The sequence below is a fragment of the Megascapheus bottae genome, chromosome X, assembly GCF_031878675.1.
Source record: "Megascapheus bottae isolate mThoBot1 chromosome X, mThoBot2.hap1, whole genome shotgun sequence".
NCBI lineage: Eukaryota > Metazoa > Chordata > Mammalia > Rodentia > Geomyidae > Megascapheus > Megascapheus bottae.
Window position 1 is genome coordinate 105668052 of NC_143547.1, and position 25250 is coordinate 105693301.

Here is a 25250-nt window from a genome sequence, read left to right on the forward strand (position 1 = left end):
GACTTTTAATGTTAAATGCTGATAATGTAAAATAAGAAGACTTAAAATACATTATTTTCAGCCTTTGAAAGCCAGACCAATTTCCCATCTGTTTGGATGAAAAAAATGAAGGGTTTTATGTAAAGTCTAATTTCACAAAATATTTCAATAAAAAGTAAAGAGGAAAATTAGTGAAAAGAGGTTATAAAGAAGATTCAATAAGCCGGAGGCTGAGATCTGAGGATCAAGGTTCAAACTCAGCTAAGGCACAAAAGGACCTGAGACTCTTATCTCCAATTAACCTCTAGAAAATGGGAAGTGGGGCTTAGCTCAAGGGTAGGGCGGTAGACTTCAGCTGAAGAACTGAGTGACAATACCCAGGCCCAGGAGCAGGGCGCTAGCCTTGAGCTGAAGAGATCAGGGTTAGTGCTCAGGCCAAGTTCAAGCCCCATGACCCACCACAAAAAAAGATTAAGTAAGACATATACTCCTCTTGAATTGGTCAGGCTCAAACTGAACAGTACTCAATCTGCATACAAGTAAATGGTTTATGTGCCTATGGGATTTTGTTTCTATAACAACTTCCTGTTAGCCATCCATGATGATAGTGTTTCTTTCCTAATGTGTTCTAAAAATTTCATAAATAATGTGTAACAAATGTGAAAGATATCTTATATTCTTCTTTGTGGTACTATGGTTTGAACTCACAGTTTCAAGATGGTTTGGGAGATGGTCTACCATTTGAATCATGCCCCAGACCTAGATATTTCTAATTTCAATTACTGTAGAAGACTTTGAGGAAATATTTTGGTGGATACATGGCAAGATCAAATCCCTTCCATTATCAGGGTTTGAACTCAGGGCCTTGTACTTGCTCAGTTTGTGTTCTAACACGAGCCATGCTTCTGGCCCGGCTTCTTGCTGGTTATTTTGAAGATGGAGTCTCTCAGACTTTTGTGCCTCCAGTTCTTGGCCTCCTGAGTAGCTAGGATGACAGGCATAAGTCATTGGTGCCCAGCTTCAAATCTCAGGCCTAGCCCACCAAGGAACTTAAAGAGAAGGATATTTAAGAAATATTTAGGCTCCAATGAATTGATACTGTTATCTTAAGCAAGGGTTTGTTACCGCAGGAAGAGAATGCTCTCCTCCTCTCTCTTCTTTTCTTTTTCCCTTCTGTCATGCGAATCTTTTGCTACATGTGATGTAGCAAGACTTTGTTAAATAACAGCACCCTGGTATTGTACTTTTGATAATAATTTGAAACTGTAGGTCTCATTGTCCCAACTTGCTTACATATGCAGGATCTTTGACCTTTGACAAATTCTCCATCAAATAGTCCTAGAAATTTTCATGAGGTACCTCCACATTATTGGAGCCTTGTTAATGGGATCAGGCTGAGAATCCAATGACACATTGTCTTTCCCGAGTTTCCCATCCTACTCATCCCCACATTACTTATCTTATAGGCATTTAACTAAAAATCCACCAGTACTACTAATAATGTCTTACACTCAAGGTACAAATCTTTACTCTGAATACTAGCCACTAAGGTAGCTCAGTTGAGGGGTAACATAAGCTTTATAATGGCATCCTTTGCAATTCATATATAACAATACACTGCCCAGTAAATTCCATTAAAATAGAATTGTATATTCATAAAATTCATTTTCAAAAAATGATAGTACCATGTTGGTGGGAAGGGATTTGGCAGAACAGTAGAAACTGTCCAAGGTCCATCAAGAATGTCTGAGCAGTAAGGAAAGTTATTGGTGATATCTCCAAAGAAGCCTGACGATGGTTCCTCACAAGAAATGTGTGACCTTCTAGAAATATTGAGTGTACTTCAGGGGTAGTTCCCATTCCAATAACATGCCAGTAGACCATTTTCCTGTGGCATCCAATCAGACCTGTAAGATATAAGTACAAGAGCTATGCTAACAAGAAGAACATTTGAAGTAGAAATACTTGCTAGGATAGCGTGAACAAATTAACCTTACGAATTTTATTTTTACCTTGACTTACAAATGAATTCACCATTGAAATCAGGTTACTGTTCAACCAACAGATTTTGCCAACGTCACCCAATAACCACTATGCTTCTAAATCCAGTTTCAGGGGGCTCTTCAGCTCAAGGCTACCGCCCTACCCCTTTGGTTTTCTGGTGTTTAATAGGAGTTGAATATCATGGACTTTCATGCCCAGGCTGGCTTTGAACCGTGATCCTCAGATCTCAGCCTCCTGACAGCTAGGATTACAGGTGTGAGCCATAGTGCCTGGCTCTCTCTGTTTTTGCTTTTTCTTTTATCCTCACTCCCGAACTCTCCTAGAATTCCAGACTCATAAAACCAAGAACCTTCTCAAATTTCCACCTGGATACCTCATAAAACCCATATTCCTGATCTTGTTTCAAAGTTTAATTCAAGTGACATCTAGTCTAAGCCAGACTCCTTTATTATATCTTACATTTAATTATGTGATTTCTCTACAGAGTAATTCTTGATTTGTAATTTTGCATTTTTATTATGATAGTTTATTATATGTTTCTCCATTATGCTATAAACTATATGAGAGGAGGAACCCAAATGTTTTCTTAATTATGAAATTATGTACATCGATTTTGGAGTAACTAAAATGCGAAAAGGCTTAACAAGAAAATATCCCTTCATCTTTCTTTTTTTTTGCTGATTTTTCAATCTCAGAAAAGACTTAAAAAGAAAATATCCTTCCAGGTTTCGCTCTTCTTTTGGATTGTTTAATCTCCCAAATGCTTTCTCAATTTAAGCTTTAGGCTGTGTGTTTTTGTGTGTGTGTGTGTGTGTGTGTGTGTGTGTGTGTGTGTGTGTGTGTGTGTGTGTGTGTGTATTCAGTTGTAGGGCTTGAACTCAGGGTTTGGATGCTGTCTCCGAGCTTTTTTGCTCAAAGCTAGCACTCTACCACTTTGAGCCACAGTGTCACTTCTGGTTTTCTGATGGTTCATTGGAGATGAATTATTCTTCCTATATGATATCTTTCTTCAAGAAGAAGCTAAAATATTTTCTTTGTGTTTTTAAATGCCACAATGATAATTCTATGTTGGACTCTATTTTTCTTTTGGGTCAGTCCTGGGGCTTGAATTTAGAGCATGAGCCACTGCACACAGCTGGTTGGCAATTTTAATAGCAAGATGCATATGTGTATTTAACATTCTATTTCGACTTTTTGATTTTCAAGTCTATTTTAGAATATAGTCTCAATCTGCTTTTTAAAAAAGTTTGCTTTACTTTTCTTACTTTGTCCCTCATTTATTTATTTTTAGAACCATCTTGACCCTATTGAAATGGTCTTTTTTATTGTATTTTATTGTTGGGGTAAAGTATAGAGGTGTTACAGTTACACTTATCAGGCAGCGGCTACATTATTACTTCTTGATGTTTGCTTTACTTTATGGGAGATTTCCTACTTTCTGTTGGAGTTTGTATTGTGACCATCATGTTACTAATTTTATGAGCATGTTTTTTTTTTTCTGGTTGTTTCTTTTTTTATAGATTTCTGCTGGTATTTTATTGATGAAATATATTGAATTATTGTAAAAAAATATTAGTTAGATAGAGCTTCTGGCAAGTCCTATTCTGATAATCATTTCTTTCTTCTCTGAAATTATTTTATTTATCTTTGTATATACCTTTTATACTTCAGCCTCTCCTTAAATATTACTTTATCCTTAATTTTCCACTCTTGTTTAAGCATAAACAGACATTTGGTTGTAAGCTCTCAGTACATTTTTAAATGATAGTAAAAGAAATTGGCCACTATTATTTAAGAGTACCAGAGGCTAGAATTCAATGGGCTTTCAATTGGGCTGCAGAGCTATCTGAAAACTAGAGAAAATGGCATTGTTATTGAATTCAGAAAACCCTGAGATTTGTTGATCAGATGTACACATACCTGGCAGAGACCTGTTTACATAACCATTGATTGTATGTATTTTAGGCCAGGACCTAGAAGGTGCAGAATCTGTATCCTGGATCAAGGCGCCCCTTGGTTCTGAGTACCAGCTCTTCCCTGAAGAGAGAGAAAGCAAAGACAGAGTCAGCTAAGTTCTATCTCTTGAATGAATCTCCTTTTATCTTTCCTTCCCTTCCATCTTTGGAAGAAAGACTATTTTACATCATAAGCATGTTGTCCCAGCAAAAAAGGTAAAGACTCAAGGTAAGAGAGAGAAGTCAATTAGTAATGGCAGACATTTCTTGCTAAGTTGATTATCTCCCAGGCTTATCCATAACAGTGGGTAGGAAAAATGAAAAATGATAACTAAGAGGAGACTATTGGCTATTTTTAGCTCACAAGGATTCTATTCCACTTATTAGGTGATTGATTTTAACTGGTTGTCACTCCTTGTCCATGTCATAATTGCCTCATCTAAGTTTACAGTAACAAAAGCCCAGGAACCTGAAAGCCTCCACCCTCCTCTTTAAAATTAAAACGAGCTTGGCCTGGGAGTGTGGCCTATTGGTAGACTGCTTGCCTATCATACACAAAGACCGTCGGTACACATACATAAAAAAGCCGCAAGTGGTGCTGTGGCTCAAATGGAAGAGCTCTAGCCTTGAGAAAGCCCAAGGACAGTGCTCAGGCCCTGAGTTCTAGTCCCAGGACTGAAGAAAAAAATTATTAAGAACTAAAGCACTGGAATTTACTCTAGCTGATTTAGGAAAAATGGAGTGTAATGAAAAAATATGAGAAACAAGTTAGGAGAAAGATAATAAGAATTTAAGTTGGAAAGACATCACTAAATTAAATTTAAGTTGGAAAGGCATCAGTAAATTGATAAGAGTAAGAGAAGTTTGTGATGTTATTTTTATCATGTAATGATTTCAATAGGAGGAGTTGGCAGAAGTACTAATACTATTGGTGTTCTACTCTGTGCCTCGCATTGTTCTGAATTACATAAAGTGAAACCACTCGACAGTAACAACAATCCTCTGGAAAAAATACTATTATTTCAATTGGAAGTTTCTTACAATTAAATGAAAATGAAAACATCATACGGGAACCTCTGGGGATACTGAAAAAGCAGTGTTGAAAGTTTATAGCACTAAGTGCACACATAAAGAAAACAGGAACAGTGCAAGTAAATACCCTAATGATGCAACTAAAGGTGCTAAAAAAAAGAAACAAACTAAATCCCAAGCTACTAACTAGACAGAGACTGTAAATATTAGGGCAGAAATCAATGAAATAGAGAATTTAAAAAAACTATAATAAAACCAATGAAACAAAAAGCTGGTTCTTTGCAAAAAAAAATCAATGGAGCACTGATTAAATTGTTGAAGAAAAGACTCAAATCCACAATCAGAGATGTCAAAGGAAATATTACAACAAACATGTAAGAAATCCAAAAGATTATGAAGGACTACTTCCAAAAATCTACACTTAGCTCTTTTCCTCTTTTTTTCTTTCTCCTCCCCCTCTGTCTCTGCATGCCTCCATCTTGTGCAGGCACTCAGTTTGTTCCCCTCCCTCAATAAACCTTTATGCCAGAAAAAAACCCTATACTTACAACCGGGAGTTTAGCCTAGTGGTAGAGTGCTTGCCTAGCGTGCACAAAGGCCCAGGTTCGATTCCTTGGTACCACATACATAGAAAAAAGCCGGAAGTGGTGCTGAGGCTCAAGTGGTAGAGCTCTAGCCTTGAGAAAGTCCAAGGACAGTGCTCAGGCTCTGAGCCCAAGCCCAGGACTGGCAAAAAAAAAGAGAAACAACTATACCCAAATAAGATGGAAATCTGTTAGAAATGGATAAATTCCAAGAGACAAACAAGCTGACTAAACTGAATCAAGAAGGTATAAACCACCTAAATAGGCGTACAACCTGCAACGATATTGAGGAAGTAATCAGCAGCCTTCCAACAAGTAAAAGTCCAGGCCCTAATGTATTGAGAGCTGAATTCTGTAAGACTTTTAAAGTTGAATCAACAATGGTACTCCTCAAACTTTTCCATGAAATGGAAAAACAACGGTCAATTCCAAACTTATTTTTTTTTTCAAAAAATAAGGAACTACTTTACTAACCAACACAAACAACTTCCATGTGCCGAAGGGGAGCCACATGGAAGAATGTACAGTAAAAATCCTAGCGCTTCATTTTCACACTGTGAAACGCCAGGCATACTAGAGTCACCACCAAGGTCGTTCCTTCTGCATGGCAACTGCATAAAGATACAAAGTAACTGGTACAGTTGCCACTGAGGCAGAAAGAGAACCCAAGCCCTTCCCCTGGGTCTGCCCTTGCCAACCTGACATATGACCTCAGAGGCCTCATTCAAAACGAGGATGAATTTGGGCTGAGGTGAAATAAACTTGGTATTTGCTTTAAAATTAGCTTCTTTCTCTACCTTCTTCATGAGCCATGGTTACTATTTTTCCACAAGAAAATTACCAACACATTCTAACTTCACATGTTCATCTTAACTGTGTCAAATGACATGATGCTTGGAAGCAACTTGGAAAATCACAGTGTACGTAAGGTTGACTATCAAGAAACAGAAAGGCTGGCAGCACATGTAGGGCTGTAAAAGAATAAATAGAATAAAATAGAAACAGGTATTGCTACTGAGGTCTGAACTCATAGCCTGAGGAGCTACCACTTGAGCAGCAGCTCCACCTCTGCCTTTTTGGGGGTTCACGGGAGACCAGAGTCTCACAAACTCCTGAGTAGCTGGGGTTACTTAGCAAAGGTGCGCAGCTTCCTTTCGCCTCTTGGTGACACAGACGTGTGCTGGGGACTTGCTCTGCGGCTGGCACCTTTGCTGGGATGGTCCAGGTGGGAAGCACCCCTGTGGACCTGAGTTGACTCCAGAGCTCTACCTCTGCCTTTTTGGGGGTTCACTGGAGACCAGAGTCTCACAGACTCCTGAGTAGCTGGGGTTACTTAGCAAAGGCATGCAGCTTCCTTTCACCTCTTGCCAAACTCATTTTTATGAAGCCAGTATCACTCTCATCCCAAAACTAGGTAGGGATCAGATGAAAAAAAGAAAACTATAAACCAATTTCTTTGATGAACACAGATGTAAATATCTTCAATAAAATACTAGGCAACAGAATTTTGCAAGTAATGAAAAAGATAGATTTTCATCCCGGAGATGCAAAGCTGGTTTTACATAAGTAAATCAATAAATGTAATATATAAAACTAACGCAGCCATGGTCAAAAGCCAGCTGATCATCTCACTACATGCAGAATAAGCCTCCAACAAACTACAATGTGCATTCATGTTAGTAGCTTTGAAGAAGCTAGGAATAGAAGGAATATAATTAAAAGTAATAAAGGCCACATATGACAGACCAACAGGCAGCATCATATTAAATGGTGAAAAATTAAAATCATTTTCCCTAAAATTAGGAACAAGGCAACGATGCCCATTCTCCACTCCTCTTCAATGCAGTTCTGGAATTCTTAGAGCAGTAAGGTAAGAAAAAGACATAAAAGGAATTTACATAGGGAAAGACAAAGTCAAACTGTCCCTATTTTCAGATAACAGGATCGTATACCTAAAGACCCAAAAGGTTCCATCCCCAAGCTCCAAGACCTCATCAATAACTTTGACAAAGTAGCAGGGTATAAAATTAACCCACAAAAATCAGTAGCCTTTCTGTACATCGACAATGCACAATCAGATTAAGAAATCAGGAAAAGAACTCCATTTGCAATAACTTTAAAAAAAATCCAGGAATTAGCCTAAACAAAGAAACAAAGATCTGTATAGTGAAAATTATAAAAATTTGAAGAAAAAAAATCTAGCATGACATCAGGAAATGGAAAGACCTACTATGTTCATGGATAGGTGAAATTAATATTGCAAAATGGCCACAATGCCCACAATGACCTACGAATTCAATGCAATCCCATTCAAATCCCATTGAAATTCTCTACTACAAATTTATATGGAACAACAAAATATCTAGAATAGCCAAAGCAATTCTAGGCAAAAAAGTAATGCTGGGTACTGGGAGTTTGGCCTAGTAGTAGAGTGCTTGCCTAACATGCAGGAAGACCTGGGTTCAATTCCTCAGTACCATATATATAGAAAAATCCAGAAATGGTGCTGTGGGTTAGGTGGTAGAGCTCTAGCCTTGAGAAAAGCCCAAAGACATTGCTCAGGCCCTGAGTTCAAGCTCCACAACTGGCAAAAAAAAACAATCCCAGAGTTCAAGCCCTACTACAGAGCCATAATAACAAAAACAGCTTTGTATTGGCATAAAAATGGGTCAATGGAATAGACTAGGAGACCTAGAAATAAAACCATGCACTTATGGTTATGTGGTATTTGGTAAGGGAGTCAAAGACATACAGTGGGAAAATAAGATAGCCTTTTCAATAATTGGTGTTGGGAAAACTGGATATGTATATGTAGAGAAATAAAAGTAGATTCCTGTTTGTCACCATGCACTAATGTCAATTCAACTGTAAGTAGATCAAAGACCTCAGTGTCAGCCCTGAAACACTGAAGGATGATATAAGAGAAACATTGGAACTGATAGGCCTAGACAGAAACTTAAAATAAAAAGAATCTCAGCAGCATAGGAGCTAGGAAAGAAAGTTGACCTTGGGATTGCATCAAAATAAAACATTTCTGCACAGCAAAGGACCCGTTGCTAAACTAGAAAGACAGCTGAGAGATTGGGAGATCTTTACCCAGCAATATATCAGACAAATGCCAATATCCAATATGTACAAGGATTTCAAGAACCTAACCCTTTCCAAAGCTAATAAACCAATCACTAAATGGGCAAAGGAACTAAGGAGGGATTTCTCAGAAGAGGTAGAATGGCAAAGAAACATATGAGGATATGCTCATTATTCCTGACCATAAAGGAAATGAAAATAAAAACAACTGAGATTCTATCTCACACCAGTTAGATTTGCTAGTATCCTGAATTCAAACAACAACAAAAGTTGGTGGGAATGTGGAGCAAAAGGAACTGTACTGCACTGGGGGTGAGAATGCAGACTAGTACAAATAGTCTGGACAGCACTGTGGAGATTCCTCCAAAAACTAAACATAGATTACAACCCAGCCATACCACTCTAAGATATGAACCCAAAACATCATAGACACTTGCACATCCATCAGCATTGCCGCACCACTCACAATAGCCAAGTTGTAGAAACAGCCCAGATGCTCACAATAGATGGGTGGATCCAAAAAGTGGGTACATATAATGGAATTTTACACAGCCAGTAGAAAGAACACTTATGTCATTTTTCAGGGGCAAATCATGTTAAGTGAGGTAAGCCAAGCTCACAGAAGCAAACAATACATGTTTTATCTTATATGTGGAAGCTAGACCTAAAAATATCCCTGTATATGATAAATTATATAGGACTCTAAACATACACAGTGAGATCAACGAAGGGCATTTTTAGGAGAGGAACACAATGACACAATGCCTGTGTGCATCTGATCAAACAAAATGATATCGAAATGAACTCCAAGAATGAAAACAAGAGATTTTTTTCTTTTTGCTGTTTTTTTTCTTTTCCTTATGTCTTGTGTGTTAGTTTATCTGTCTTTGAGAGTGCAAGGGGAGGCATAGAAAGGGAGAGACAAAGGTGAACAAATACAGCAGTGGTCCTCACTAGACACTACGTTGAAAATGAACTAGTAAACTTGTAGGTGGGGGTGGAAGGGAAAGCTGGGAGAGAGCAAGGGTAGGGATGACACTGTCCAAAAGAAATGTACTCTTTACCTGACTTCTGTAACTGCAACCTCTCTGTATATCACCATTATAATAAAAATAAAAATACTATGATTTCAATTTTGGATTTGAGGAAACTTCAGCACAGCAAAATTAAGGAACTTTCCAAAAGTTGCATATTTACTAAGATATGAAATAAAAGTAGTAGGAAGTAGACTCAATGGTGTTCATTGCCTGTAACCCAATTCCTCTATCCTCTTACTTCAGATTTGCCAGTGGAGTTTAAGTTGCATTTTATCCTTAAAATTCACTTTCATGGGCCGGGAGTTTGGCCTAGTCGTTAAAGTGCTTGCCTAGCATGCATAAAGACCCGGGTTCGATTCCTTGGTACCACATACATAGAAAAAAGCCAGAAGTGGTGCTGAGGCTCAAGTGGTAGAGCTCTAGTCTTGAGAAAGTCCAAGGACAGTGCTCAGGCCCTGAGCTTAAGCCCAGGACTGGCAAAAAAATTCACTTTCACCCCATCTCCTTTCTGTTACTATCATAGTAACATAGCTTGTGATCTTTCTATTATAAATTACCTCTGAACAGAAGCTACCCACATTCTCAAGCACCAGATTAAGGGAATATATTTGATTTCCTTAAAGAAATATATTTTCTTTTTTTCCCAGGATTTCAAAATGTTAATTGACCCACCATACCACTCCTGGGCATCTACCCTGAACATCATAAGCCAAGATATGATAAGGACACCTGCTCAGCTATGTTCATCTCTGCACTATTCAAGATAGCCAGGCAATGGAAACAATCCAGATGCCCTACTGCAGATGAATAGATACAGGTATCCACACACAATGAAATTCTACATAGCCAACAGACAAGATAAAATAATGGCATTTGCAGGGAAGTGGATGAATCTAGAGCAAATCATGTTGAGTGAGACAAGTCAAGACCAAAGGAACAAAAGGCTCATGGTATCCTTAATATGTGGATATTAGATTCAAACAGTACAAGAGCGAGGACTTAAAAGTTGCATACCCAGTGCTATGGACATGGTACTGGAAATATAAACACAACTACATAGACATAAAAATTTATGACTCTATAGACATAATGTTTTATTACATAGATTAATATGTATCTATAACATACAAACCCTCAACCTAATTTTGATTATGTTCTAAAATCTAAGTGCCAGTGATTGTATATAGAGATTCCTTTCTTGAATACTTGTTAAACACATCATTTGAAATATGATGTAAAAATCAATGTTAATAATTCTTTAATAAAAAAGTTAATTGAAACTCACCAACCTTCATCAAATACAGCAAAAAGTAGTACAAATTGGTGTAAGGTCTGTGCTCTTTCTTTCTCCAGACTCCCTGAAAGAAATGAAAAGGTCTTCTGTTTAAAAAAAAAAAACAACGTATATTTATTTATTTGAAATAGGAAAGGGAAGGGGGGAAAACAAGATGATTGGGGGGTGGGGAGAGGGAATTGGGGACAAAAACATGAGAATGGGTATCAGTGTGTGAGAAGTAATGCAACTACTACCTAGCAACTATAACTGTAACTACCTCTCTATACATTACAATGAAAAAGTCAAACTCCCCCCCCAAAAAAAAATCACATCATGGAAATATTGCCAGTAGGTGGCGACATTTCTTCATCAGCTGATGGTAGGAGTAAGAACAAGTAAACTGGGCATGGTGGCACACACCAGTGATCCCAGCTACTTAGAGGTGGAGACAGAATACTCATGACTTTAAGGTTGCCTCTAGCCTGGGAAAAGTCAGTGAAACGCTATTTTAGAAACAATTTATAAACAAGAGACTTGAATATGTAGATAAAGAGGTAGAGAGCCCTGTCTTGGTATGTGTGTGACCCTTGGTTCAATTCCCAGTACTACAAAAAGCAAAAAGCAAAAACAAACAAAAAACCCAAATCCATGTAGCCCTCTATCTATTGTTAATTTTTTCATAACATTGTTTCTTTGATGCATGGCCTCCTATGCAAGTGTTTCCGGAGGTATTTACTTATTTAAATTTTGTTTCAGGTCATTACTTTTGTAGTGTACAATTAAAATGAATTACATAAATCAGGTGTCCTGGCCCACGTGTAATCCCAGCACTCAGGAGGCAGAGGCAAGAAGATCACAAGTTTGAGGTAGTCTGGCTACATATAGTTTGTCCCAGGTCAGCCTGGATTGGATAGTGAGACTCTCAAAAATAAATTGAAAGCTGGGTTCACTTTTGCATATGAATGTCTATTACCTCACCATTTATTGAAGAGACTAGACTTCTTCCATTGACTTGTTTTTTTTTGTTTTTTTTTGTTTTTTTTTTGCCAGTCCTGGGCTTGAGCTCAGGGCCTGAGCACTGTCCTTGGACTTTCTCAAGGCTAGAGCTCTACCACTTGAGCCTCAGCACCACTTCTGGCTTTTTTTCTATATGTGGTACCGAGGAATCGAACCCGGGTCTTCATGCATGCTAGGCAAGCACTTTAACCACTAGGCCAAACTCCCGGCCCCTTGACTTGTTTTTGTATGGATCTTGTGTGGCTCTATTTCTGAAGTCTTTATTGGTGTGAGTCTGACCTGTTCTTTCGTAAAGATACATTTTGCTAATCTAGTAACAATAACTTTCCATACGAATTTTAGAATCAGCCAGGTTCCAGTGGCTCACACTTGTAATCTTAGCTACTCCAGAGGCTGAGATCTAAGGATCCAAGTTCAAAGCCAGCCAGGCCACTAAAGATGATGAGACTTATCTTCAATTAACTACCAGAAAACAGGAAGTGGCACTGAGGCTTGAGGGGGAGGCCTGTAGCCTTGAGCTGAAGAGCTCAGAGACAACAGCACCCAGGCCCAGAGTTCAAGCCCCAAGATAAAAAATAAAGATACTAGGCTTAGTGTTCTAAAAGAATTTAATGGAAGTGATATTGTGTGTGATTCATGAAGTGACATTAGAAATAGTAATATAACTTCAGATAAGCTCTCAATTGAGAATATACAAAAGTCTGCTTATACTATAGCACCTATAGTTTTGTTTAAGATAGACAGAGCTTAGCTGGGTGTTTGAATTGGTTAAGTGCAGATACTAGACATGTGAATGAAGTCACCATTGGAATCTTTTCACATCAGGCCACTGATTACTACCTTGTAAGATATTCTCAGACAAGATGCTTCTAATTTCTATGAGATCTATAAAACTATGAGAGTTTTTTAACTATGATAGATTTAAAGAAGTATTATTATTGTTTTAATTCAGTAAAATCGTGGGATTGTTGAGCAATAACTAGGACAACAACAAAAAAAGAAGTTCCTGCAAACTGATGTTGCCACAGGATTAAAGTGAAATTAGAGTAAGTGTACTTCTTGAATTCAGGTTCTGTTACTAAGCTATAAATTAAAAACAGGTAAATAAATTGAAGATCAGTTCTGGAATAACAAGTTATCAGTATAAATAAATGGTTAATTTTCTCTGATATTTATATAGTTTTGGCTTGTAGATAACAAACTAAAACACATGAGATGTGCTTGCCCCCAGGAAACTTCTAAGGAAACTGGCTCAATATTTGTAAAAGGCAAAGGATAATAGAAACATTACAGAGATAGCACACAGATTTGAAGTAGAAAAAATTGCAGTTCTTTGAAAATAGTGACCTAATTCTGGATGTTGTCTGCTCTTGAGCCTGGCATAGCATTTATAGGAGTTACATAGAATGGATATTCTTTTCTCAGAAAATGGATTGTTTTCTTTTCCATAGGCATAATGCAGGGGAAAGAAGCATTTTTGGTGCCAACCTGGGGCTTGAACTCAGGGCCTGGGCACTCACTGTCCCTGAGCCTCTTTCTGCTCAAGACAAGTGCTCTACCACTTGAGCCATAGCACCACTTCCGACTTATTTTATGTATGTGGTACCAGGAAATCAAACCCAGGGCTTCATGTATGCTAGTCAAGCACTCTATACCACTAGGCTACACTTTCAGCCCAGCATGTTTTTTGGCTAGTCCCAGGGCTTGAACTCAGGGCCTGAGTACTGTCCCTGTGCTTTCTCAAGATGAGAGCACTACCACTTGAGCCACAGCACCGCTTGGTGCTTGTTCTATGTATGTGGTAGCAAGGGCTCGAACCCAGGGCTTCATGCATGCTAGGCAAGCACTCTACCACCAGGTACTTATCTATTTACTCTGTATCAGTCCTATTGTTTGTTATACTTACCTTCTCTACATACCAGCAGAGCTCCAATGAGGCCTGAATTCAGATCCTTTACCAGATCCACATGAGAAAGATATGAGTAGGTAAGGCACGGTGGGTCAGATGCCATCGGACCATTCTCTTTCAGGACCTGCCAGACATAGGTATGGCTCTCACCAGTTAAGACTTTATCATCTTCTTTTTCCCTCTGGCTTGTCTGATCATCATATTCAGCTCCTAAGGCAAGAAGGGATAAAATGTTCTTTTCTAGGCCCATTGTGCACACAAGAATTCAAATTACCAGTACTTCTGCTAGATAGCTCTTATCACATAAAAGCATCCACATTGAGAAATGTGTGGGTGAAATAATGTCCGGAAAGTCATTAAGAAAGAGATGGAAAATTCCTTTTCACCTTCATACTATGAGACTTGATTCTTTCTGGAAAGTTTATGTGAATAAGAAAGGTTAGCAGGGCACAGTGGCTCATGCATGTAATCCTCAATACTCAGGAGGATGAGATCTGAGGATCTCGGTTCAAAGCCAAGATGGGCACTAAAGTCAAGCTCTTATCTCGAGTTAATCTCTTGAAAAACTGGAAGTGGCAATATGGCTCAAGGGTATGGCTGTAGCCTTAAGCTGAAGAGCTCAGAGTCAATGCCCAGGCCCAGAATTCAAGTACCATGGCAAAGAGAGAAAGAAAGAAGGAAAGGAAGGAAGGAAGGAAGAAAGAAAGAAAGAAAGAAAGAAAGAAAGAAAGAAAGAAAGAAAGAAAGAAGAGAAAAAAGAAAAAAATGAGGAAGGAACGAAGGAAAGTTGGTTATTGGTATTGTTTCACATAGTTAAAAGAGTTGATATAATCCAAATCCAGCACTACTTCCGGACTTTTTTTTATGTATGTTGTATCCAAGAATCAAAGTCAGGTCTTTGTGCGTGGTAGGCAAGCTCTCCACCACTAAGCCACACTCTCTGCCATCCCTATGCGTTCTTCTTGCTGTCTAAGTTCTTGCATCTCTCAAGATCAGCTTAGGGAGACATTTCTGGATTCCTGAGATGTTTCTTTCCTTCTTCTTTCTGATAAGGGAATCTCTCTTTCTCATAGGACAGGACCTTTCTCTGTGGTGGATCAAGTAAGACTTAGGTTTCTTTCCTGTTTCTAATATTTCCATACCACTCAACATCATCAAGAATAGACTTTGCACCTCTGAATCACTTTCTATAAAAACAAGACAAACCTTAAGCTTTCGTAATCATATTTGTCATTATATTAGAAAAGACAGCCTGGGAATGAGAGTGCAAAGGACTGTAGAGCTGAGATAGTAGAGAAAAAACAACCCTAATGCTACAATCAACATTTGAATCCATGATCCCAGTCATGCTCGGTTGACTCCATGGAATTTTCTAGTTTTATAATAAAATCCAACATTATCTATATGGCACAGTTGCACAGTACTATATTCATTTACAGCATAAGTTCTACAGTTAATGAGCCTAGGTTTGAAGCCTGATTCAGTCAGTTACTGACTTTCCATAAATTTGTGGGGGGGGGGCACAGGAGTTTGGCCTAGTGGTAGAGTGCTTGCCTAGCATGCAGGAAGACCCAGGTGTGATTCCTTGATACCACATACATATAAAAAACCCAAAAGTGGTGCTGAGGCTCAAGTAGCAGAGCCCTGGCCTTGAGAAAGTCCAAGGACAGTGCTCAGACCCTGAACTCAAGCCCAGAACTGGCAAAAACTCTTTGTGTGTGTGTGTGTGTGTGTGTGTGTGTGTGTGTGTAAATATATGCATATGTATGCATACACTCATACATACTTGAACTCATCCTCAAACTCTCACTGGCTGTCTCACTCATGACTAGTTTTCTGCCACTTGAACCACACTTGCAGTTCGAACTTTGATTAAGTTTATGTTCAACAGAATCAGTCCAATTCTAGATATGCCACTGTTTTGATTTGTCTCTCAAAGATTCTTGTACTGGAGGCTTGGCTCTTCATATACTGGTTTTAAGACATGGTAAACCTTTAAGAAGTAGGATAAGTTAATCACCTACCTGCTATTATAGCAAAATCCATAAGACAGCAAATTAGAGGAAGAGTTAGGTTTTTTTTGTCTTTTTCTTTTTTGGTATTGGGGAGTGAACCCAGGATGTTGCACTTGCTAGACAAACACTTTGCCATTGAGCTACACCAAGCCTGAGAGTTTAGTTTTATCTCACAGCTTCAGAGGTTTCAGCTCAGGTGTTTCTCTCTGCTTCTTAAAAGTAGATGCTAGTACTACACCAGGCACCAGTGGCTCAAGCCTGTAATCCTAGCTACTCAGGAGGTTGAGATCTGAAGATTGCAGTTCAAAGTCAGCCTGCACAGGAAAGTCCCCGTGAGACTCATTTTTCCAATTAACCATTCAAAAACCAGAAGTGGCACTGTGGCTCAAAGTGATAGAGCACTAGCCTTGAACACAAAGAGATTCAGGCACAGTGTCCAGGCCCTGAGTTCAAGCCCCACAACCAACAAAAAGAAAAAAAGCAGATGCTAGGGTCATACTTTTAGATCTTCATAAATAAGAGCTAAATAAACATCACTGTAGTCTTCAGTCAGGTATTTTGTTATGTAAACCCACAGTAGAATGTTACTACCACCAAGCTTATGCATCTTACCTTCTAAGACAACAGGAAAAGACAAAGGCCTTTTACTTACCCTCAGAAGCTTTCCAGTATGATACACCAACAGCTTGAAGACTGACAGGATGAGAAGCCATGTTCTTAAGTGTAATAACCACAGTGTCATCAACCTCAGCCCAGATGGTAGGACCCAGCAGACCTATAAGAATGAAAAGTCATTGAAAGGCTATTTGGAGGCCAGCACTTCAGAAAACTTGTTATAAAAGTAAGAGTCCTAATGGAGGATATCCTTCGGACTATTGCTAAAAATGTAGTATGCATCCTGCTAACACCAGCTCAGTTACGCGATTGTTCTGAGGACTTATTTCTGGCAATTTGTTCAGTGCATTCATAATTCAACCAATAATTTAAGATCCTATAGGCTATAACAAATTTTCTAGCCAGATATCAGTTGAGTGGCTTATGCCTGTAATTCTAGCTACTCAGGAGGCTAAGATCATGATGATCGCAGTTCAAAGCCAGCCTGGGTAGGAAAGTCTGTGAGACTCTCATCTCCAATGAACCACCAAAAAGCTAGAAGTAGAGTTATGGCTCAAGTGGTTAAAGCACTAGCCTTAAGCAGAAAATGTTTAGACAGTGCCCAGATGCTGAGTTTAAACCCTAGGACTGGCACAAATTTTTTTCTAGGCACTGGATATTTTTCAGCTTATATTCTAAAGACATTAAGCATACAAAGAACTATACAATATGATTTCTAGTTGTTATAAATTCTATTAAAGATGATAATGTGGTAGAAAATGATGAGACAAGAGGTAAAGGATACTTTACAGTAGTCAGGAAGGCTCTCATTGGGGATGTGGCATTTAAACAGATATCTGATTAGAGAAAAAGCAATATTTGAAAATATCTAGTGGAAGAACATTAAAAAACAATTGAAACAAATGCAAAAATCCTTAGTCAAGAATAAGCTCACGTTGCCAAAGGTGGCTCATGCCTGTAATTCTAGGTACTCGGGAGGCTGAAATCTGAGGATCATGGTTCAAATCCAGCCTGAGCAGGAAAGTCTGTGAGATTCTTATCTCCAATAAGCTACTCAGAAAAAAGCTGTGGTTCAAATGGTAGCCATGGGCACAGAGGCTCAGGGACAGTGCCCAGGCTCTGAGTTCAAGCTCCAGGATCAGCAAAAAAAGAATAAGCTTGACATAATGTGATTGAAGCAAAGTGAATGAGCAGGGTAGTGACGGGAAACTAAGATTATAGGCAGGTAACATAATGTGGGACCCTGTAGGCCATGTTAATTTGGATATATTTCTGTTTTACAATATGTAAAACAAAACAGTTTGGACCTTTGTTGTCGTAATAGCAGGAGTTAGTGATGACTTGGACAAGTGAAAGAAAGAAGGAGACAGAAGAAAACATAGGAGGGGGAGGAAAGGGAGGAAAATAGGAGGAAAGAGGAGAGAAGATGGGAAGGGAAATAGTAGAGGAAAGAGGAAATATTAAGGATGATTCCTAAGATTTTGACATTTTACTGGGTGCTTATCCAGTCCATGTCACATAAAATCAACAGATAATTAATAGTCATGTTCTATAGGTATTTTAAGTATAAGATGAATATAAAAGACTTATTGAATCAATTGGAATCAGTAAGGTAAAAATATGAAGTGGCTTATTTTTCTTAAACCGATGTTTTAAATTGCATTGTGTAGAATTTCCCATTTAGGTGCTTTGACAAATCTATCTTTTCCATATATCTTTAGGTACTAACAAGCAGTAACATTTTAAGGCACTGAGTTCAGTTCAGTCTTTTTATTTTTTTCATATATTTTTATTGTAATTGATAGAAGGGTTACATTATATTCTCCAGATAGAAGGTGCATTACTTCACATACATTGACATATTAAAATTTAAATTTCCAGTTAAGTCTGACAGGCTCAGACACCTATAATAGGTATAAGTAGTTTTGTTGGCAGTTTCATCACTTTCCAAACTTTGTTTCTTAATTTTCCTCTCGAAGTGACCACTGATCTGTATCTTTTAAGACAGAAACAGGTTGAGAAAGATGCATGACCATAAAGTCTTCCTTGGAAGGAACAGTGATAATATGGCCTTAGGAACTGAAGATGGAAAGAATGGAATATGCCAAGGACCAAGTTCTGCATGCAGAAGACAAACAGAGAAGATGGAAAATTTAGCCAATATATTTCCCTGATGTGAGGGAAACCTGGCCAAAAGAAAATTCTCTTTGGCAGCTGCCTATTCCCTTTAACTGCAGCCTCAGGACTGTAAACCCTTGCTAGGAAATAAGATACTCAGTGGTAGAATTAGCACTCAGTATTATTTTTTTACCCATCCAGGATGGCCTGGGCTTGGTAATGTTGAAAAGATGATCTGTGAACTCTACAAACACAGTCTTTTTGTACATGATGGAGGTGTTGAATGGAAAAGATCTTGGCATTACTGGAGGAAATCTGTGTGAAAACAAAGGGAAAATCATTCATTTCTATAGTCCTTCTTTGAACCCACTTTACATATTCACTATCTGCATATTAGAGTTGTTTATGAATCACTCAAACCAGTCTTGATTCTTGCAATTCCACGAAGGTGTTGGGCCAGAGGATCCCACCCACCCCAATTCACTTCCTGTGTGCAAAAGCAAAAAGAGAAGAAAGGCACATGTTAAAATTCGTAAGTGTGCTTTGAAAGCTATAAAATCACCTAATAAAACAAAGAAATAGTATTTCAACAATGTTGTCTAGAAATACTTGTGTGACTTGCCTTCAGATAATTCACTGCCAGCTATCAATGTGCCACAGGAGCTTAAGAAACATGATTGGGAGAAGCCTGCTTTCGAAATACTGAAAACATAAAGGCACCAAATACTTTGGCTGTAAGGCCATCTCTGCGCGGTACACAGTCACCCTCAATGCACCAAACCACAAAGATGCTGTGGTAAGTGTTAAAACTACAAGCACACCCTGGGGCCAAACAGCAATTCCTCAAGTTTGTGCCTCAGCTTGATACATTTCCAGTGGAGCATTTCCACTACAGGAGAATGTGTGCCTAAACTTTCAGGATAATCTGCACAAGTGACAGAATGTTCACTCTTCTCTATTTTTAGTGGGGCTTTTGTTCATGTGTTTCCTTTAGGATTTGATATATATATGTATATATATATATATATATATTTAAATATGTTTGGTATTAACTGTCCTTGACATAAACTGTCCTTTTACATTTTATCTGAAACCAATCAGAAAACCTATTATATTCACTAGCCATTTGTTAGAAGCTGAGCAGCTGCAGGAACAGATAATGTGAAGCTGAATTTCCTTAGCTGTTTATTTCAAATGTTGGCAATCACTGTCAGGATGTGTCCAGAGTCAGCTTATCCTGTTAATCATAATGAAATAATTTAGATTATGAAACAATATGATTAAAATAAAAATGCTACCTACTTTTTCCTTGTAAATACATGTGACTTCCTACATAATAGAGGGATAGATAAGAAGTGAGTTAATTCATTAAATTCAATTTTATGCTCACAGTATTATTCATTATGCTTCAGACTACTACAATGAGACTACAATATAAAGTACTGTATATGATGTATAATTGTCTCAATATTAAAATTAATAACAAGATTTACATAGAAGTAAAACCTTGTTCAATTGATACTAAGCTACTGAACATCTCGGATTCTAAGACCATTAATGGTACTCAAATGAAGGTGATATATACATTATAATATACACAAAAAGTAACTCAAAGCAGATCAATGACTTTTATGTAGGGACCAAATATATTAAATTCTTTGAAGAATATGTAGGTAAAATTTTTGTGAGTTTGACTTGGTAATGATTTATTTACACATATCAGAAGCACAAATTTGAGTAGATGTTTCTCTAAAGATATACAAATAATCAATAAGTACATGAAAGAACACTTACTGCTATTACTCAAATAAATGCAAATCTAAACCACAACAAGATGCTACTTCATCCCTACTAGGATGGCTATAATAGAAAATATAATTGAAGTGTTGCTGTAGATATGGAAAAATTAGAATCCTCATATACTTCTAGTGCGTATGTAAAATAGAGTGGCTGTTTGCAAAACAGCTTGGCAGTCCCTCCCAAAGTTAAATTTAGAAATACCTTGTGACATGGAAACTCTACTCCTAACCAACTGGAGTGACTCAAGTGGCAGAGGGTCAGTGTGAACAAGAAACTTAAATAATACAAATGAAAGCATATATCTGCACAAAGGTTTGTGTTTGAATATTTTAGGAGCATTTTCCAGAATAGTCCAAATGTGTATCAATATATAAGTGGCGTATTTATTCAGCCATAAAAAGGAATGAAGATGCAATACATAAAACTTTATATTTTATTTTGTTCAATGATCAACAGTGGGATTTCTAATGCCAAAAAAGAATAAGAAATTAAGTAAATGAATGGATTAAAAAATGTGGTAGCTAGCCGGACGTGGTGGTTCACGCCTGTAATCCTAGCTACTCAGGAGGCTGAGATCTGATTATCAAGGTTGAAAGCCAGCCCAGGCACAAAAGGACCTAAGAGTCTTATCTCCAATTAACTACCAGCAAACGGGAAGTGGGGCTTGGCTTAAGGGTAGGGCAGTAGCCTAAGAGCTCAGGGACAGCACCCAGGCCGAGTTCAAGCCCCATGAACCACAAAAAAAAATGTACTAGCGAGCCAGGCTCGATGGCTCACGCCTGTAATCCTAGCTACTCAGGAGGCTGAAATCTGAGGATTGAGGTTCAAAGCCAGCCCAGGTACTAGAGACTGTGAGACTCTTATCTCCAATTAACCACTAGAAAACTGGAAATGGCCGGGTGGCCCAAGAGGTAGGACGGTAGCCTTGAGCTGAAGAGCTCAGGGACAACACCCAGGGCCAGAGTCCAAGCCCCACGACCAACAAAACAAAACAAAATAAAACAAAAAGTTGTAGCTACACACAAAGGAATTTTATACAGCCATTATAAAGAATAAAATAATGCCATTTTCAGGGAAATGCATGGAACTAGAGCAACTCATCTTCAGTGAGACAAGCCAAGTTCAGAGAACAAATAGCACATGTTCTCTCTGACATGCAGAAGTTAGATCTAAAATACATTGGAATATGATAAATTATACAGGATTCTAGATACACAGTGAAAGCAAAAGAGGGTACTTTAGAAGATAAACACAAAGGCACAGTGCCTAAGTTCCTTTTCATATTTATATAAAATTTATATATATATAGAACTCCAATATATGGAAACAAAAGACCTTCCTTTCTCTCCCTCCCTCCTTCTCTCTCTTTCTTTTTCTTTCTTTCTTTTTTTCTTTTATCTTTCTCACAAACAGTTTACCTACATTTTCTTCAAAGAACCTTATAACATTTAGTCCCTACATTAATGTCATTGATCTGATTTGAGTTACTCTTATTTTGGTTGGTCATGAGGCTTGAACTCTGGGCCTGGGTGCTGTCTCTGAGCTCTTCAGCTTAAGGCTAGCACTCTACCACTTGAGCCACAGCACTATTTCTGGTTTTCTGGTGGTTAATTGGAAAGGAGAGTCTCACATACTTTGGTGCCTGAGCTGGCTTTGAACCATGATCCTCAGATCTCAGCCTCCTGAGTAGCTAGGATTACAGCCGGTATGAGCCACTGGCACTTAGCTTGACTTACTTTTTATGTATGGTGGAAAGAAGGGATCCAAATTTATTTATTTACTATATTTATTTATTTTAATCAGCCATGCAGCTTGATCTCTGGGCCTGGGCACTGTCCCTGAGCTTTTCAGCTCAAGGCTGGTGCTCTACCATCTTGAGCCAAGTTCTCTGATGGTTAATTGGAGATGAGTCTAATCAATTTTAATGCCTGGGTGGCTTTGAACCGTGTTCCTCAAATGTCACTCTTCTGAGTAGCTAAGATTACTGGAATGAACCACTAGCGCCTGGCTCCAAATTTATTTTATAAAGTTTATTTTATAATGCTTCTGTCTTCCTTTACCTATGGATGGTATATTCATATGTATAGCTTCAGGAGGAGGGTGGGGGGAGGGAAAGGGTGAAAAAGTGCAGCAGTGGAGCTCACAGGACATTGAAAAATGAAGTATAGAGCTTGTGAGTAGAGACAGGACAGAAGGAGTATTAGAGAGTGAGGGAACAGAAGACACTGCACAAATGGAAATGTGCTTATTACCTGACTCTTGTAAATATAATCTTTGTGTACATCACCTCTATAAAAATAACAAAAGTAAATTAACAAAAAAATTATTATGCATCGTTTGCCAATAAAACAGAATATTTAATGAATCAATATTTCTTTTTTGTTTCTCTGCTTAACAAAAAGAAAACCACACCAAATTCTATGGAATGCAAAATGATGTTCTCAGAGAGCAGTGAATAGATTTAATTACTTTCAAAATAAAAACAAAAAAATAAAAAGAGACGAATATATTACTTTTTCTATGTATTTAAATAAGTACAGCAAGCCATAAGAAAGTTAGAGAAAGTTAAGTATTAAATCTAAAAAATAATTCATTTTATATATCTAGGAAAACAAAAGTGTATACTTCAGAATGAGGACAAAATATACAACTAATTGGCAAGCTTAATAGGAAAAAATGATAACAAAGATACAGGAATTTAGGAATGAGAAAACTCACAGAAGTAGAGACAAAGTGGAGAAAAGAGCCATCAAAGCATGGTGCGCAACCCTGTGACAACAAAATTGAAAAATTAAAGCTTGATTGCAAATGTCACCAGTATCAAATGCATTCATGTGAGTCTTATCATACGTTTAAATAATAGATGATTGTAATACTATTTGAGCTGTTCTAGGTAATGGAATAGGAATATTCATTAATTTATTTAATAAATCCAACTAATATTTAATACCAAACTCAATAAACATAGTGCACAAGGAAGTTATAGGGTCTGGTATTGTGGTTCATTCCTGTAACCTAAACCCTGAAGAGGAGCTGAGGCACAAGGATCAAGTTTGAGGTCAATCTAGTTAATAGAAAGTTGCAAACTAGATTGGTATAAATAGTAAGGTTGTTTCAAAAGAAGAAAAAATAGTGGTGCCTATTTAGAGATAAGAGTCTCGGAATTTCATGCCTAGGCTGGGTTCAAACCATGATCCTCAAATCTCAGCCTTCTGAGTAGGTAGGATTACAGGTATGAACCATCAGTGAGTAACTGCACACAGTGTTTAAGGAAAAGTTGTACATAGAAGTATAATCAACTTGTATGAACGGTACATTGTATTACAAGAATGTAATGGTATGGAAGTGGTGCTGTGGCTCAGATGGTAGAGTGGTAGCCTTGCATTGAAGAGCTCAGGATCAGTGCCCAGGCCGAGTTCAAGCCTTATAACCAACCAAAAACAACAACAGAAAAGAATGTAAGGGTATTCAGTGTCAGTGAATCTATTAACCTAACCATTTAACATTAATATAGATCATTCAGATGATATTAGATACTGAAAAGTCATTTCTAATTTTCCTTGTAACTAGAACAGAAGATAATTTACTCAATGTAAACAGAAAATGTTATTTTACATACCAAAATGTGAAGGCTATCTCAAGTGAAATCCTGGGACAGACAGGAATGCTCGCTTATGGTATAATTATTGACATTTCTTTTGCTTTCCAACAAATCAATAAAGTAAAAATGAAGCAACAGGCTATAAACATTGCAGAATAAGTGAAATCTTTCCCATTTTGCTGATAGGATTCATAAAAACTCTAGCATACAATTTCTAGTTTTAATCAGAGAACTTGGTAAGTGATCTACTTTAAAAGTACAGATAACGGTAATAATATTAGAATTTGTGTATAGACGATGCAATTTCAGTTGAGTTACAGCAGAACTTGGTGTTTTTAATTGGCACAGATGCATGCACAGCTTGTCTGAAAATATTGAGTAGGAAGCTTAAGTCAATTCGCTATTCTTCATGTTCCTGCAAACAGTCACATCGTCATAATGCTGATTATTAGACTTTCTAGGACATGTCTTTACCTTGTGTCCATATGCAGGTCATTGAGCAGGTCACTTTGTACATAGTCCCAGGACATTTCCACAGCACCCAGGTAGTATCTTCTGGTAGTGCTAAAGCTTAGTTGCAAAAGGCACAGAAAGAAGCAGGTGGAGAGCTCTATTTGCATGGCTGTTATTGCTGGCATACATTCAACTAGAAAAGTGAAAAATTAACGCTTGTGCAAAATATCTGTATCTTCCAGGAGAGAACAGAAGTTAAAATTTGTATGATTTAGTGCAAAGACCTAAATGTTTTGCCAAGACATTTAAGACTTTCCTCAGTGAAAGTGACAGAAGCAGTAGCACTGAACAAGGCAGAAAAGATTGCTTCCTTTTGGCCAGTGGGAAAGAAGCCACAGGAAGAAGTAGGAAATGGGTGGCAGAACTAGTATTTAACCCATTAGCTTCTGAGAGCAACAGAGGCCACCAACATGTGATGCAGCTTAGAAGCCTTAAGGAAAGAAAGTGGTGGTGGCGGGGGTCCTGGTGAATGGAGCTTAAATGTGTATACACCTTCTTAAGTCTTCTGAAGTGAGGACTGCTCAAGATTCGGAAATTCAGTTACGTAAGTGGCAATATGAATGAACGGAGCTAAAACCTTTTCACAAAAGTAGAGTTTTTTTGCTGCACATTGTTCTTCCTTAAAATTGCAGGCAACTCGTTGATGGAAATGTGCTGTGTTCTCGTAATTCTATATTGTTCCTATGGATTTTCCCAGTGAATACCCCG

General features: G+C 37.9%; 1 protein-coding gene across 4 annotated transcripts in view; it reads right to left on the bottom strand.

The window, feature by feature from the left end:
* Positions 1–24649, bottom strand: part of F8 (coagulation factor VIII) — an 83614-nt gene extending 58965 nt beyond the window's left edge. For 3 of the 4 annotated variants that reach the window (XM_090325962.1, XM_090325959.1, XM_090325958.1), the window contains exons 1-7: positions 24504–24649; positions 18822–18943; positions 16548–16670; positions 13878–14090; positions 10968–11036; positions 3904–4020; positions 1665–1886 (exon numbers count right to left, since the gene is read on the bottom strand). In XM_090325962.1, the coding sequence (XP_090182088.1) occupies positions 1665–1886; positions 3904–4020; positions 10968–11036; positions 13878–14090; positions 16548–16670; positions 18822–18943; positions 24504–24649 (1012 nt within the window). Of the gene's footprint in view, positions 1–1664; positions 1887–3903; positions 4021–10967; positions 11037–13877; positions 14091–16547; positions 16671–18821; positions 18948–19587; positions 19617–24503 lie in introns of all 4 variants that reach the window. The other variant, XM_090325961.1, reaches the window with a different exon arrangement.
* Between the last annotated feature and the right edge of the window lie 601 nt (positions 24650–25250).